This window comes from Bacillus rossius, chromosome 10, assembly GCF_032445375.1.
Source record: "Bacillus rossius redtenbacheri isolate Brsri chromosome 10, Brsri_v3, whole genome shotgun sequence".
NCBI classification, from domain to species: domain Eukaryota; kingdom Metazoa; phylum Arthropoda; class Insecta; order Phasmatodea; family Bacillidae; genus Bacillus; species Bacillus rossius.
In genome coordinates, this window is record NC_086337.1 from 1,620,507 (window position 1) to 1,635,127 (window position 14,621).

Consider the following 14,621-nt stretch of genomic DNA (forward strand, 5'->3'; position numbering starts at 1 on the left):
AAATGTCATCCTGCGTAACATAAGGTACATTACTGTGAAGTTTCAAGTCTGTAAAATATATATACTTGAAAAAAAAAGGCAATTTTTGATATTTAAAGTACCCGCCAAAATTTCAACGGTGATGAGGACTGCACTAACAATGAAATAGTCGTTGCCATAGAGACGAATGAAGCATCAACAAAGCAACAGCCGTTGCCATGGTGATTTCCTACCAAAAACTGGAAATTTTGATATATTACGCCCCGAAACTCCCCTTGGGATCGGATTTCCGCAGAATCCGTTCTTAGTGAGCGTCTACATCACAAAATGAGTAACTATGCTAAATTTCAAGTCAATCGGGTGTATAGTTTTAGAGATCTCGTGATGAGTGAGTCAGTGAGTGGTATTTTATTACCTTGGGGGTAGAATTAATCCAAATCCTTTCTTAGCGTATGCCTACGTCATAACATCTACCGGCATGCCAAATTTCATCCCGATCCGTCCAGTGGTTTGGGCTGTGCGTTGATAGATCACTATGTCAGTCGGTCAGTCACCTTTGAGTTATATATATTTAGATTAGTGTATCAAATGTAATGCAGTAGCAATGTAACAGTTTGTGTTTTGCCTTCAATTACATTATTCTCTTTCTTGGGTATGTAAATATTAAGTTTTAAACTAGGTAAGGACGATATCATAAACTAGTTGCTTAAAATGCTTTTTTACGCTATTTGAAGACTTAAAAATGAAAATAACCCTTTTATGACCAAGCCAATTTTGGCACTTTTTTTTTTTTTTAACTCTGTGACCGTCGCTAATTATTCCAAGATTTTGCTTTTGCCCAAGTACGTCACCTCTTTTTTACATATTTTGTGATCATTTACTAAAACAGGCATAAAATTTGTTATCGTGGATGCAATGAAATTTTTTTAAGTTAAATAGTATTCTTTCAAACTTAAATCATTAACTAGTTTAATTTTGATCAGTAGGTAGCACATACCAATAATAATAGTTTATTAAAATTATAGGTATTAGTTTTAGACAAGAATTGTCACATTGCAATTGTATAAATAAATCATAAATGTAGATAGATTGATAATAAGTAATTATAATACTGTGTACTAAACTAAATAAGACAAAAATAAATTTAAAGTTTAATGTGCATTGTTGTATTTTGGTTTAAATCTGTATTTTTTATTTTTCGCTTTTTAGTGTAGGGATTTTTTTTTTAAGTCGGGTAGATATATTTTTTAAAAGTTGGTTTATTTTTCCATTTTTAGTGTGAATATAGGTAGGTAAGTAATATATAAGTTAGTTAATTACCTATAACAATTAAATTGTCGCTAACTTAGCTTCATGGGCAGGCCTACTAAAGTTGTTTTTTTAAGGGGTGTTGCGGCACGGCAAAATTCTGGTAGAACCCTACACTCAGTTTTTTCTCTTCCAATAGAAAAGGGTACTACCATGACATCGTAAAATGAGTGGACAGCCTTTGGAACGGGAAAGACATAAGTGGTGTTACATCAAATGTTTAGTAGTGGTTGAAATATAAATGGTAACCTACGAAAATTTGTGAATTATCCATTTACGTCTGCAGGAGTTAAAAAAACAATAATTTATTTTTGGAGGTTCCATGTATTGTTATTTGGCGATATTATACAGTTACCGCCAGTTAAAGGACATTGGTGCTTCGAACAACTTTCGTGGTTAAATGCAGAAATTCATTTATGGCAACATCTCTAAATTCTGCGAACTAACAATCAATATGCGTTAAAATAGCGTCGTGGAATTTGTAGATTTATTAAATAATTTACTGTTTGGAGATCTTACAATCCACAATTGCAACTTTTGTGTGAAAGACGGCGAGTTGAACAGGTTGATGATTTTACAGATGGCGCTGCAATTTTAATTTTTCCAACGATCAGATTGGTGAATGACTATAACTCTAAAATGACGGATCAACTATATCACTCAAGTCGCGTTTATACCTTGCACGCTACCGATGAGTCGAGAGAGGCCGCAACCTACGGAAAAAGACTACCATCTAATTTAATTCCTGCTGATGAAAATAACTGTGGTGGTTTGTTGCACATGCTAAAAGTGGTCATAGATTAGAGAGTAGTGTCAAGGTGTAACATATCAGTTACTGAAGGTCTCTTCAACGGTGCTATGGCAGTCATACGCAAGTTTAGGTGGCCTGCTCTTCGTCGTGATCAGTTAGAAGCAGGTGAACTGCCTGATGCAGTTTCTATCAAATTTGATGATGAGACTATTGGCACTAAAGTGAAAGACAGGGACGGCTTAATTGAAATAGCACATGTATCAGCAACATTTCAAGCAACAAAAGGCTATGGGTATGTCGAAAGAAGAATTATGCCATTTATCCTAAGTTGGGCTGTAACAGTGCATAAGCTTCAGGGTACCACTTTAAATAAAACCGTCATTTACTTAGGGGGGGAAAACTTGCCAAAGGTCAAGTTTATGTTGCATTAAGTCGAGTGAAAACATTAGACAGTATTGCACTTTGTGATTTAGAACCAAATAAATTACTTAACCGATTACATGATGAAAAAGCATTAGAGAAATTGAAGATTAAGACAATTAATAAGTAATTGTAATACTGTTTACTAAACGAAATAAGACAAAAATACATAACAAGTATTACGTGCATTGTTGTCTTTTGGATTAAATCTGTATTTTGTTATTTTTGACTTTTAGTGTTTTGTTTGTTGTGTTACATGTCCACGTATATCCAATAACTGCTAAGTAGTTTCTGTCGACATATTGCAGTATTTTCTTCTAACTCCTAACAGTAAGGTGTGCTGTGGCTGCCATCGTCATCTAGCAGCTTGAAGTGATGACTCTTAGGCTTAAACACCTGAATCATTAATAGATTTCTTTTGATTTGAGAGAGTTTAACAAAACCACAGTGTATATTCCTATAAAATATCAGGATTTCCCTCGATTTACATACGATACCCGCATCAGATTATGACTTGGTGACAATGGGACCACCTCGAGAGTATACCCTTTCAAACAAAAAAAAAGAATTTCGAAAATCGATCCAAAGTTGACGGAGAAATCGGTGAACATACATAAAAAAAATACATACAGTCGAACATATAACCTTCTTCCTTTTTTGAAGTCGGTTAAAAAATTATCAAACTAAATGACATTGAACCCCAGTACAACAAAGCTGGTCACACAATAGAATGTTACAAAATATGTATCAACAATGTCGTCGAAACTCTTACATTATTTCAGTCCAGTGGTACATTTGTGACCTTGTGTAACGTTACGAGACGCTTGAGATTTTGGTTTTTATGTTTCTACACTAAAAACACAATTGAAGACATGATAAATAGTATAATTAACCTACCTGTGAAACAAATGTATTAAAACGAAAACAGGTGTCGTCATTAACATTATCAACAAAAACTGCAACATTCATAGCAACGATAAACTGAGTAGTGAGTAAAGTGAACTGTCTTCTATTCAACATAACCAACAATTCAACCAGACAGGTCTAAGAATTAGAAAGAAGAAGCCTCGTCTGGGTATCGATTGTGCCGAGTTTACTACAGAATAGTGAAGAATATGCTAGAAGGATTCAGTTGCTTCTTCGATGTTCCGAAATCCCAGAGGATTGAGGGGCAACAGTGGGTAAAGGGGAGGGATTCTAGGGTATATATACTCGGTACGTAGCTCCACTATGCCGACACAACATGAAGAAAGGAGTGGAAAAAATAGGCGGGGGGGGGGGGGGGTGTTCCAAGAAATATGGAGGTTTTGGAGATCTAAGTATTGTGCCTCAAATTATACATTTCCTTAGCTTTCTTAATGTTTTTTTTTTGTATTTTTGATCAAGGTTACGAGGTTCATATTTAATTATCTTTAAAATTTCTGTACCCCCAGTGGGTAAACTGCAGTCAGTCAGTACTGCAGCGGCCGGACGCTGTGCTAGCAGCTGCCAGCTCCACTCGCCCTGCACGTCCCCCTGTCCAAACACCGGTGGTGTCTCTGCTGGGCATGGCTGGATCTCCAGCACCTCTCCTGTCTCGCGTATCCACGCCCGTGGGGGCCCAGGCCGGTAGGGCCTAACGGCTAAGATGGCTGGGGGGAGCAATCCCTTATACAGTTTACATGGCCGCCGATGCACGGGCGTGCGGATCCCAGCACAGTGTGCCAGTGTGCACCAGCACTCAGCCCGCTGCTCCCCTCCTGTGGGGCCACCTGTCCTTCCCGTCCCCCAGCCAGTGTTGTCGCTAGAAATTACTTTTGATGACAAATTGCTTTAGCGACTTATCTGATGACTTTTGGGGTACAAATCAAAAAAGGTTTTAGACGATGGATATGGTTTTGTCAACTTAAAAAAAAATTAAACTTGAAATTTGCAAGTATTTAACTGTAGAGTAGGTACTACACTGAAACTAGAATAATAATACGACTATAGAACAACGCACTATCTACTAGTGTTATCGTCAATAAGTCTTATCGATATCCTTGTAATTTTCAACTTTTTAACTTTATTTTTTTTTTGTTTTACAGAATAAAGTATTTAATATTAAGTAATAATAAAATATATTTCTGTCCAGTAACACCTTTTTTTTTTTCGAAATGGTAAGTCGTAACCAAATTATTTTTACCAGTGGTATCACAAGAGCATTGCGGTCGGGGAATCCCCGGATTTTATGTTCTGTACACTGAACAATCGGATTGATATCGACTTAGTTGATTGTTTTACATCCTCTATCTCGCTCTCTTTTTAATTTATTTTAAGTAATAATAAAGTGCTTAAACTTGTGTTGTGGTGGCTTGAATAATGGATTTCCTCAGAAAAAGAAGCAGTACGTCCAAAAATATCGAGATACGTGGGAAGCAGAGCCATAATTCAAGGGATTGCTGAAACCAGTTTTTGGAGACTCATCTCGGGCAAGCTGTCAAGTACATGTATCAGAGTTTTATGCTAACTTGAGTGATATTATAATTAAAAAACTAATGAGCATAAACAAAAAAACGGATGTTAAAAAAGTCAAGCCATCTTACCTGTGAAAATTGTTACTAAAACTACAGTTAGAATATCAAGCAGAGTTGAAGGTTTCCTTTCTTTATTCATTGCGGAACATTTCTTTATTTTAGCTGTAGATCATTTAGGCCCACTGTGTCAAAAGTTGTTTTCCAGTGATGAGGCTGCTAAAAACATGTAATTACATGCACAATTGTACTAACATTATAACCGAAGTTTTGGCTCCCAAAAATACATTGTACTAATATATGAATACAGAGATGTATCAATTTCAAAAGCACTAGGAATTGTTACACGGTACTATAGTGGAAAAAACCATACCATTAGATCAGCATTTCTCAAGCTCGCCTTAGTAGAAACTGCCGATGCAAAAAATCTGGCTTCTGTTCTTGTGAATTCCTTGAAATATTTCAAAATCCCAATCGCTAATATGGTAGGAATTGGCACAGATAATGCTTCTGTAATGGTCGGAGTAAATAATGGTCTTTTCGAACTACTCAAAAGAGAACATGGTTTAAAATATTTGGTATTGATCCATTGCATACTTGCTGTTTCACACGGCTCAGTAAATACCATACCTAGAAACATAGAGTTTCTTGTACGGGAAACCGATAATTGGTTTTTGATTTCTCCCAAAATACAAGAATATAAAAAGATTTACTAGACGATAAATTGCGGCAAATGGCCACTACAAATTTTGAAAGTCTGCAACTCGTTGGCTTTCAATTTAACCAGCTGTACTCAGGATTCTGGAGCAGCGGGAAAAACTAAAGCTACATTTTTCACTTTCAGGGGTTCAAGACAATTGCTACACAGCTTATCTTTTGTACAAGATGTATTGTGACGACTCAAATAAACTTTACAGGTTTTACCTTAAACATACTTTAAAATACCTACAAATAGCACTAAAAGCATTTGAAGGTGAAGACAGTGACCCAACAATATTACTAGATAAATCTAGTGTTTCTCATGCAATCACTCGGAAAAAAAAACATAATTTTTCCATGTGTTGATTTGTTGACAACACCAGTTCCGAACGAATGCATGTATGCAAAACCACACCTTGGCTTTGCGTTTGAACAGAAATTGTCGAGTCAAGTTTGTCTCAAGAATATAAGAATTATTTGAAGACGAGGTCCATTGAATTTAGTCTGAAACTCATAAAGGAGATCCAACAAAGACTAACAAGTAACGTCACTATCCTGAAAAAAAGTCAATGTTAAATGTTGGAGAGACATTAAAAGTAGATAAAAATAATGCAAAAGTCGATGTAGCCAAAGAATAGGGTTTTAGAAGCTATTTCATAGACGGTATGCTGCAAGAAAGGCATAATATCAACTTGATTAAGTGGAATAACACTACTAACACTGTTCGATCTTGGAGTGAGGTTTTACAGTGTAAAAATGCCGCATGAGAGAATAATTTTTCTTTGAATTCACAACTGGCAATCACTATTCTACGTTGCCACAATCAAATGCTGAAGCAAAAATAGTATTCAGTTCCATGAACATTATAAAAACAAATCAACACAATGGTTTGTCGTTAAAAACTATTTATGTGTTGATCCTGTTGAGAGATCAGTTGGAAAAACAAAATAAAGATTTTGCATCGTTTGAAATACCGTCGGACGTGTTGCAACTCTTTGGAGCGAACAAACGTTAATGTTTAGCAACAGAAACCATTGAACTGGAACATGAGCTTCTGAGCGACGTTCAACCCTCTGCTTCAACAGCGGCTGTGTCAGAGGAGCAGGATATCGAAAAATTACTTCATTTATTAAGTGACGACGATGCATAACTTACCTACATATATTTTTTAATCTGATTTAAATTCTTGTTAAATTTTGTTACAAAAGCAATTGCATTTTTCTAGTATTTGTCAGTTGTGATTTAAACAACAATTTATGTGATAGTTTCAATGATAATAATATACTTCATTAAACATTAGCATTTTTATATGTATGTTGTTGCACACAATGTGTTATTTAATTATAACTTAATTACTTACCAATACATTTCTATTAATTTTTTCATGTACCCTCCCCCTTTCAGACCGTCACTGGCCTCTTATGCCCCTCCCAGAACGAAACCTGGATCCGCCCCTGGTAGAATCGGTTTTAGCGACCTTCTAGCGACTCTTGATGTTGAGTCTAGTGACATTGTTCCTAGGCATTATGCTTGACCGCCATGTCTGCGCGCTACCTAGCGGCACTGTCGCCAACCACACGTCGACGCTGCCACCCAGCGCCACCGTCCACTTGAGTGGTCACTTCTCCCCTGCCGCTCTCGAGGGCTCTCCGCAGCCTGTGTAGTTGTGTACTGGGGGAGTACCACCCCCTTTTGCTGCGATTTCCATCCAACATGTAGTGATTTAGCTACTTATTTTTCTACCTCTTCATGTTAGTTTGTGTTGGCGTGTTCTCCGCCACCCAGTAGTGCTGTTGATTCAGCGTCACCCACCACAGTCGGTGAGATTCACTTTCATTTCAGCGGTCCCTTTCTGCCTTTATTTCTCCTTTTACCAACTGCGCAGTGTACCCTCGGCCTTCAACTTCACCCCTGATCCTCCTCTTCGCATGGGTGGACGGCAAATTATCCATGCTGATGCGATGCGATTCTCCGTACGCCACTGTTCCCGGCCTTTTGCCTCAGGGGCCGACCTTCTGCCCAGACCACCGCTGATCTCGCTTATCTGGTCCCGTCCCATCGCAGCTGCCAAGGAGACGATTCTCTAGGAACTCTTGATCCAATTGTAAGACTAGTTTATTTAATAGTGACTTCATTGCAGTTCTCAGCATGTGTGTATGTGGACATCGGGATCTCAAAAATGTAAAAAAGAAAACCAAAACTTGAGAATGAAAATTTTCATAGATATAAAAATTTCTAATCATAAAATTTAAAAATATAATTGACTAACATTAAATTAAGTATAAAAAAAGGGGGGGGGGGGGGTCAATACACGGCCGGCTGCACCCATAGATAAGTTCATGTATGTTTTACTCATTAACTTCATTTCTCTAACCCATAGGTAACGTAATAGTTGTTAGTGTAATATTAATTTCTCTGTTCACCCCTTAAAGACATTACCCTTAATAAAACATAAACGAAATAGGAATTGAAATGTGTAGTTATTTGTTCAGCTCAGTGGAGTGCCTGTCATTAAGCCTAATTTGAATGTCTTGACTCAAGCTAAGATATCTTCTTAAATAAATTTGCCCTGGTCACGTTTCAGTTAGTGACCAAGCCAATAAATCAAAGATTACGTAACGATATTTTTAACCAAAAGTCTTAACCTGGTTAAATAAATTAAATGGGGCAACTGGACCCCTCCCCCCTTCTGCCCAATCAACCTATTCTAATATTTTTGTCTCTATGGTAGCCAAAACACACTTCCATGTTATTTTATCTTATTGCATAATGTCTACACAAGAGGAGGAAAAGGTGCTATTCGTCAGTTGGGTAGTTAGTTGTTTGTTATTTTTATATAATGGCCAGTAATTTTATAGTGTCTTGTTTTATGTTTTTATGTAATAATAGTTGTATTTAATATTTTCTTTCTTGTAGTATGTCGATATCTTCATTAACTTGTCTTTGTGTGAGGCACGTGTTAAAAATAGAGTTTTGTTTTAATGGATGTTCATAAAGTTAGTCTTTTCCAGGTTGCACTTCGTACACTTTTCTGCACTTCTGTACCTGTTGTTCTAACGAATTTTAGTTTTTTTTTGTGGCCATATAAGTTTCAGAGGAAATACTTTTAGCTCTCTAGAAACCTGTTTTGATACAGGCTGATGCATATTTATTTAGCTTGCCATCACAGCCTTTAATTTTTGTTAGCTTATTCTATAAAATACAACTTTTGTTGTATATTAATAAATTTATTTACCTAATTTATAGAAAATTATATTTTTGTAATTTTTATTTCTATAGAAAAGAATAAAAAACAATACATAAAATATAATGCAGATGAAAAAATATATAATTATTTTTTCTGTTGATGTTCTGCATTCTTAAAGGGACTTTGGACCTTTCCTTATTTTAAAATAAACAAATATGCAATTTAGGCCCCATCTGGGCAAGCAAGTGTTTACCTCATTAGTGCAACTTGGTACAAATGTGGTGCTTGCAGTGAGTGCTGGGTTGAGATGGGACCGGCCTCATATTTTAACAAAGTTGGCAGATAACTTAAAAGTATCATGTTTTTTTTTTAAGGTACTGTGACGATAAATTGAAATGCTGGATATATTGAAAATAATATTTGTAAGATGAGAACTATTTTGAGTAGCCAATGTGTAGCTAAATAAGGTTAAAAATACTTTTGAATTCTGCTAATTTTTTTCATATTTCATTCGTCAAAAATACACTTTAGGGTTTACTAAATATGTTTAACAGCACACCCTGTCCAGTGTGAAGTTCCAGCATGAGCAAGTGTAATTTTTTTTTATTGAAATTTTTAATTCGATGTTTTTTATTTTGGAAAATTGTATGTATTATATTTTTGTGATTTGGTTTTCTCGGCGTGCTTCGAATTTATAGTTCCATGAACATGGCGTATAAGGTTTTCTTACGATGCTTCAAAATCGTATCATCTTGAGAACTTAACTTCTGCTAGAGGAAGAAAAAGTTTGGAAAAAAAAACTGGTTTACTCTCAGTACTGTTAAGTAATAGTTTAATTGTTTTTATAGGAAAAGAATAAGGTTATCAGGTTTTCTCGTGGTGTGCTGTACGAGTGGTATCCTTTTAAGGCCAAAATACAGAAATGTCCAAACGATCCCAGCATAACAAGAAAACTAGTGCTGTATAATTGTTATACATATGCTTGGTCTAGAGTGAGGAGCTTTTGTATTGATATATTAATAGATTTTTATAATTTTCATAAATAAAAAAATAAGTTGACTTGTAAATCGTATTAACATTGTTGAAACAATGTATGCTGAAAATAGTGGGGGTATTTCATTATTTCCACTGATATCTCTAAATTTGGAAATCAAGATTTAGTTCAGTTTCATTGTTGGAGTAATTGCACTCGTGCAGTCCTTGTCGTTCATGTCACGATGAAAAGCTTTGTCTCTGAGAGTGAATGTCATCTGCTAGCATAATGAAAAAAAATGCACTGCTGTAACAAGGTATTCCCACATAACCAGAAAAGTAGCATTCTAAAATCGATCTCAGAGCAGTGAGAATATTTGAAGCTGTACCATATTGTTCCAAAGTGCTTGGTGTTACTTGCAGAGTGGGTCTTTAGATGTTATCAGGTATTTCATTTTCATAAAATTATTTTGAAAATTATGTATTGTAAATAATTTTGCAGATGGATGTAACAATATATGCCGAAACTTATGGGATAGGTTATGTCATGTGCCCCTGCACTCACGTGATTTTTTTTTTTTGCTGCATCCCGCTTCGAAGCTACATCCAGTCTCCGGGAGCGATGGTGGGCTCCTAGCCTTTCAGCTACAGACCTCTTCTCTGGCCGAGGAACTCTGCACGCCCTAGCGATCATACCTTTTGTTGCCGCGTCATGCTTCGTAGCTATGCCCCACCTCCGAGAACGATGGTGGTTTCCTAGTCCTCCAGCCGAGGAACTCTGCAAACCCTAGCAATAATACCTCTTTTTGCATCCCACCTAGGAGCTATGTCCTGCATGTGGGAGCGATGATGGTCTACAAGCCCACCAACCAAAGATATCTCCCCCGGCCGAGGAACTCTGCATGCCCGAGGAATTACGAACTCCCTAGCGATCATGCCGTTTTTGCTGTGATTCGCTTCGACACTTAATCTAGCTTCTGGGAGCGATGGTGGATACCTGGCCCTCCAGCCAAAGATATCATTCGGGTGACTATTCCTCTGGCCAAGGAAATCACTTTGCCCAAGCATCTATCCTCGAAGCTACGCCCTGCCTATGCGAGTGATAGTAGGTTCCTATCCCTCCAGACAGAGACATTTTCCTCGCCCGAGAAACTCCGCATGCCTTTGCGATAATACCTCTTGTTTGCCCGATTATCCCACGGAGCTACATCCCGCTGCGCTGTTGCCAGCTTACTCACTCGCTCGACCACCGACCGATTCCAGTGACAAGTCAGTGTTTGTTTTACGTGCGATTTATAAAATTTCAAAATTTATTGTTAAAATCAGGGAGTTCCAAGCCTTTTCAGTTCACAGCGCATTGAGTTTTAGTGTTTTTGTCTCGGTCTAGTTGAAATATGTAGGGTAGATGATATGATGCTAGACATGCATGCGAAGACACGATTTCAGCGGCCCCCCCCCCCCCCCCCCCGATTCACGTGCCCTAGGCTGCAGCCTAATTAGTTAAGGGTTAATCAGGCCCTGGGGGTAAAACTAGGTCCAGGTTCCATCCACCACTTGATGTGTAGACCTAGGTCCCTGTTCCATGGAAGCCAGCCAGGGCATCAACAATTTGTGGTATAGACCTAGGTCCCTGTTCTGTGGAGCCCAACCAGAGCTCGACCTATTGTTGTGTAGACCTAGATTCCTGCTCCATGGAGGCTAGCCAGGGCATACACCACTTGTGTAAAACTAAGATCCACCACTTGTGACGTAAACATAGGACTCTGTTCGGTGAAGGTCATTGTGTAGTCCCATGGCCCTGTTCATTGGAGCCCAGCCAGGGTGCCCACTATTTGTGTAGACCTAGGTCCCTGTATGAGTCATCCAGGGTGCCTTCTACTATTGGTTTACCTACATCCCTGTTTGTTGGTGCTTATGCAGGACGACCTCTACCTTTGGTGTAGATGTAGGTTCCTCGTTATTGTGAGCTGAGATAGTGCATCGACTACCTTTGGTGCAGATGTAGGTCCTTGTTTGTTGGAGCATAGCAAGGGCATCCACCACATGAAGTGTAGTCCTGAGAACTTTTTCGTTGGTGACAGGCCAGAGCATCCATGACTTGGGGTAGTCTTAGGACCCTGTTAGTTGGAGTTAAGCCAGGGTGTCAACATTTGGTGGCATATATCTAGGTCCTTGTTCGTTGGAGCCCAGCTAGTGTGTTCACCACATGTAGTGTAGACCTAGATAGTAGCTCTGGTTGTTTCGTAGTTACTGGTGTGATCAGTTTGGCAGCGACATCGGCTTCCTGTTTCTGCTCTGCACATCAGCCGATTGCTGTCCAGAGGTCCGAGTCCTTGTTGCAGATTTGATAGGAGTTTCTTTCATGGCATCGATCCTGTGCTTTTTTATATTTTCTCAATGTTTCAGGGTTCGAGAGAGCACCGTTTTACGCCCTGCCGACTGGCTAACTGATGTGTCCTTTTATCCTAGAGTCCTTTAGATTTCCTTTTTGACCTACCGTCGTGGACTACTTTGTGCACGTGACTTTATTGCTAGATATTAGTGACGTATGGGTTTTTATATTGATAGTCTTGCACCTTATAAGCATTAATTTTTATTCCAAACTGATTGTGTTAGTGAAATATTTTGAATATGAATATGTGCTCGGCTATCCTTAGCTAGAAATATATTTCTCTTAAATAAAATTATTTATTTGAATTACATATGTTTCTTTGTTATGAAAATTTTTAAATTAATTTTTAGTGTGATTTTGTGCTGGTTATATTTTTTTGTTTTTATTCTTGTGATTCATATCATGCTTGTACAGTCACACACACACACACACACAAACACACACACACACACACACACAGAGAGAGAGAGAGACATCTTAGCTCTCTGTATATGGCATTTGATAGAATTAATTATGTGAATGGAACGGAAGTCGCATGGAAGGGAAATGTGTAACCACGATGCTGCCATCTGTGTCGGCTGGCTCGAACCAGTGTTCACGAGGCCAAATGGAAGTTTATAGTATTAACTATTTAGTGAATTTTAACAAGTTGACAGATTTTTAAAAATAAAATTCCTTTTTGAAAATGAGATCCAAAGTTTGTATTTAGCATGACTTCAAATCTTTTTTACTTTTAACAGTTGACAGTTTAAAATTTCTCTCCGCAGACGAATGATTCGATTGTCGAAATAACTGCTCCATCAGCGAATTCTAGCGGTTGGTGTGATTCGCGTCATGTAATCGACAACACAATTTGCTAATATTTATCACGCTCGTCGTTATTTTAAAGCAGGGTTGTTTTTTAAAATGCTGAGAACCAAAATAACTAATGTAATAAAAAAGGCAGGTTTAAACAAAAAAAAAAAAAATGTCTAAACAAAACACAGGTTTATTTTAACTTGGTATTTTTTCCAACCCTGTTAGAAATAATTCTATGTGAATAGCTCACATTTTTTCTTTTACATTTTAAGGTGCCTTACGTAAAAAAAATTGGCGGACTAAATTACAAGAAAAAATATTTTAAGCATTTCAAAATTCACACACAGCTCATATTTTTTGCATTATTAGTGATTTATGAAGCTACACAAACAAAACCACGAGTATTATTAATCAGATGGGCTTTTATTAACACAATATTTAAAAAAAACTATGTTATAAATGCATAGTGAGGCCCACTTCCATGGGTAACTTGAGGCATGTGTTGTAGGGGCGGTGGGTCCCGCATGGCGCGAGCTGGCATGGCGAGATGGCGTCCCAAGAGCCCGGCCAATGGCGAGTGAGTACCTCCAGAGCGCTCCTTCCTTAGAAACTGAGTCAGCTCAATGTTTCCGAATGTTATCTAGAAGTATATTTATTATTTTATAGTTTTCTCAGTTTTAAAATGGAGATTTATCAACAGTGCTCTTTACCCATATAGTCCAGTTAAATTGGGTTTTTACCGGGAAAGTTTTGGGGTAGTTTTGATTTTTTGAAATCTTATGTTAATGGGATGCTGAATCCGAATTTGTGGTTTGCTAACAAAATTTCATGGCGCAACATTTAAAAAAAATAAAAAAAGGTAAAAAACCTCAATTTTTGGCAGTTTATTGCTTATGACTCGAAAACTATAAAGTTTTTGTAAATAACCTTTCTATTCAAAATGAAAGTATCTAAAATTTCCTACAATTTGTTTTTTATGTTTTTTTTCTCCGAATAACCGTTTGGGCTCAAGCGCTAGTTGAAAATTGGTGTAGTTTGGCTGTGACCCCAAAAACTCACTTTCTTCCACTCCAAGACTCTAATTTATTATTAACAGCTGTAATTTAGTGAATTCCTTTCAGTTATCTGTACATATCTTACTTTGATCGTATATGTGAAGGTAGATACAGGTAATTTTTCAAAAATTACATAATTTTCAAGTTATTAAATTAAGTCCCAAATTGTACAAATTTGGTTACAAAAAACTGAAATTCCAACCAAAAATCTTGAAACATAATTTCTTATTTTTTATTTTATTACAAATGTTTATATATTATATCTACCTTTATATGAGCAAAAATTATATGTGCTGTAGTCGTTTAGAGGTTTCTGGCTGAGGTTCTTTGAAGGCGGCGGGTTCTGACATAGATTCTGGTTTTTCTATCGTCAGTGTTGGGGTTTGTACATCTGGAAAATGAAATAGGTGGTGATAAAACAAATTGTGACCATATCTCAAGGAGACATGAATGAATACGAAATAGATAGTGAGATTAAACATATCTTGCACATTGTGTAAGCATCTCTCTTCAGTCTGTTCTCGATCTCTTTCTTCGGTCTCTTCTTCGTCTATGTCAGTGCTGTCTT

General features: G+C 37.2%; 1 protein-coding gene across 5 annotated transcripts in view; it reads left to right on the forward strand.

Annotated features, from left to right (window-relative positions):
* LOC134535708 (uncharacterized) overlaps positions 1–14,621 on the forward strand; it is a 398,944-nt gene that overhangs the window by 98,106 nt on the left and 286,217 nt on the right. For all 5 annotated transcript variants that reach the window (XM_063374911.1, XM_063374908.1, XM_063374910.1 and 2 more), the window contains exon 3: positions 13,507–13,575. In XM_063374911.1, coding sequence (XP_063230981.1) covers positions 13,523–13,575 — 53 coding nt within the window. In that variant the 5' untranslated portion in view covers positions 13,507–13,522. The remainder of the gene's footprint in view (positions 1–13,506; positions 13,576–14,621) is intronic.